This window comes from Priapulus caudatus, unplaced genomic scaffold (genome assembly GCF_000485595.1).
Source record: "Priapulus caudatus unplaced genomic scaffold, Priapulus_caudatus-5.0.1 Scaffold320, whole genome shotgun sequence".
NCBI classification, from domain to species: Eukaryota; Metazoa; Priapulida; class Priapulimorpha; order Priapulimorphida; family Priapulidae; genus Priapulus; species Priapulus caudatus.
Genome location: NW_014577381.1, coordinates 81,395 through 83,041, shown reverse-complemented (window position 1 = coordinate 83,041; position 1,647 = coordinate 81,395). Strand labels below are relative to the sequence as shown.

Below are 1,647 nucleotides of genomic sequence, written 5' to 3'. Positions count from 1 at the left end.
ACAACAACAACAGCAGCAGCCATACGGTGTCGGTGGTAGCAATTACGTGTGTTCCTTTCCCCCGTGCTTGCGTGCGTCTACAATGGATACGTTACCCCTGTGAACGCTTGTGTCAGCTTCACGTGTATATAAATACATAGATGAAACGACGTGACTGCGTGCGTGCCGGCAGTGCGTGGAATGACACCGCGGAGGTGTGATGAGAGCGTGTCGTCAGCATCGATGTGTTGTGTCTGGTGCGCATAGCACGTGATCGACACGGGCCGAACGCTTTGCGTTTAGAGGGAGAGAGAGAGAGGGAGAGAGAGAGAGAGAGAGAGAGAGAGAGAGAGAGAGAGAGAGAGAGGGGAAGGGCGAAAGTGACAAAATAAATAGAAAATAATCGCGCTAAGCAAACGGCGCAGTGAGAGAGTTGCGCCCGCAGTGTCAGCGGCGGCAGTCCGCACGCGCGCGCCACCTAGCGCCAAGATGGCACACTACGCGTTCCAACTGCCCAACTTCATGAAACGATTCGGACCGAATCCGGACGACCTATCGATGGACTTCTTCGCTTCCTACGTCTCGGATCCGATCAACCGGATCCAGTGGCGCCTCTACTTCAAGCGGCACGCGAAGGAGAACAGCGACAAGGAGTACATCTCCGTCTACCTGAAGCTGATGAAGTTCTTCGACGGTCAGTGCCGCCAGGTGACGCACCGACCCGTCGTCGAGGTCACCTACTCGATCGGCATCCGCGACCAGGAGTTCGCGTGCGTGCACAGCAAAACCGCCACGCACAGTGACTGGACGACGGACTGGGGCTGGCGGGAGTTCCTTCCGCTCGACGCCGCGCGCGAGCACCTGCTTCCCGACGGATCGCTGTTCGTCTTCTGCAACCTCGACCCGAAGCAGGAGGGTCGCTACAGCATCCCGCCGAGTCCGCCGTCGCAGCCGAGCAGTCGCTGCACGCGATTTCTCGCCAACTCTCCGCGCACCGAGCCGACGGGCCTCGGACAGAAGCTGCTCAACGACAAGCACCACACGGACGTGACGATAGTCGCCGGGGAGAAGAACCCGGTGACGTTCCAGGCGCACAAGGCCGTGCTCTGCATACAGTCGTCCGTGTTCGCGCAAGGGTTCGACCACAAGTTCCTGCCCGACCTGCCGTCGAGCCACGTGCGCGTGAAGGACTTCGACGCCGACACGGTGCGGGAGATGATCAACTACGTCTACACGGGCCGCACGGACAAGATGACGGAGATGGCGCACCTGCTGCTGCCCGCCGCCGAGAAATATCAGCTAGAAGGTGAGGCAAGGAGGAGGGAATAGAGTAAGGGTTGATAGAGAAATATCAGCTAGAAGGTGAGGCAGGGAGGAGGGAATAGAGTAAGGGTTGATAGAGAAATATCAGCTAGAAGGTGAGGCAGGGTGGTGGGAATAGTAAGGGTTGATAGAGCAATACTAGCTAGAAGGTGAGGCAGGGTGGTGGGAATAGTGTAAGGGTTGATAGAGAAATATCAGCTAGAATGTGAGGCAAGGAGGAGGGAATAGAGTAAGGGTTGATAGAGAAATATCAGCTAGAATGTGAGGCAGGGTGGTGGGAATAGAGTAAGGGTTGATAGAGAAATATCAGCTAGAATGTGAGGCAAGGAGGAGGGAATAGAGTAA

General features: G+C 56.5%; 1 protein-coding gene across 1 annotated transcript; it reads left to right on the top strand.

The window, feature by feature from the left end:
* Positions 1 to 334: 334 nt before the first annotated feature.
* LOC106808983 (BTB and MATH domain-containing protein 43-like) lies at positions 335 to 1,308 on the top strand. Its single transcript, XM_014811919.1, has one exon. The coding sequence runs from the start codon at positions 469 to 471 to the stop codon at positions 1,306 to 1,308; it is 840 nt and encodes a 279-aa protein (XP_014667405.1). The 5' UTR covers positions 335 to 468.
* Positions 1,309 to 1,647: the final 339 nt, after the last annotated feature.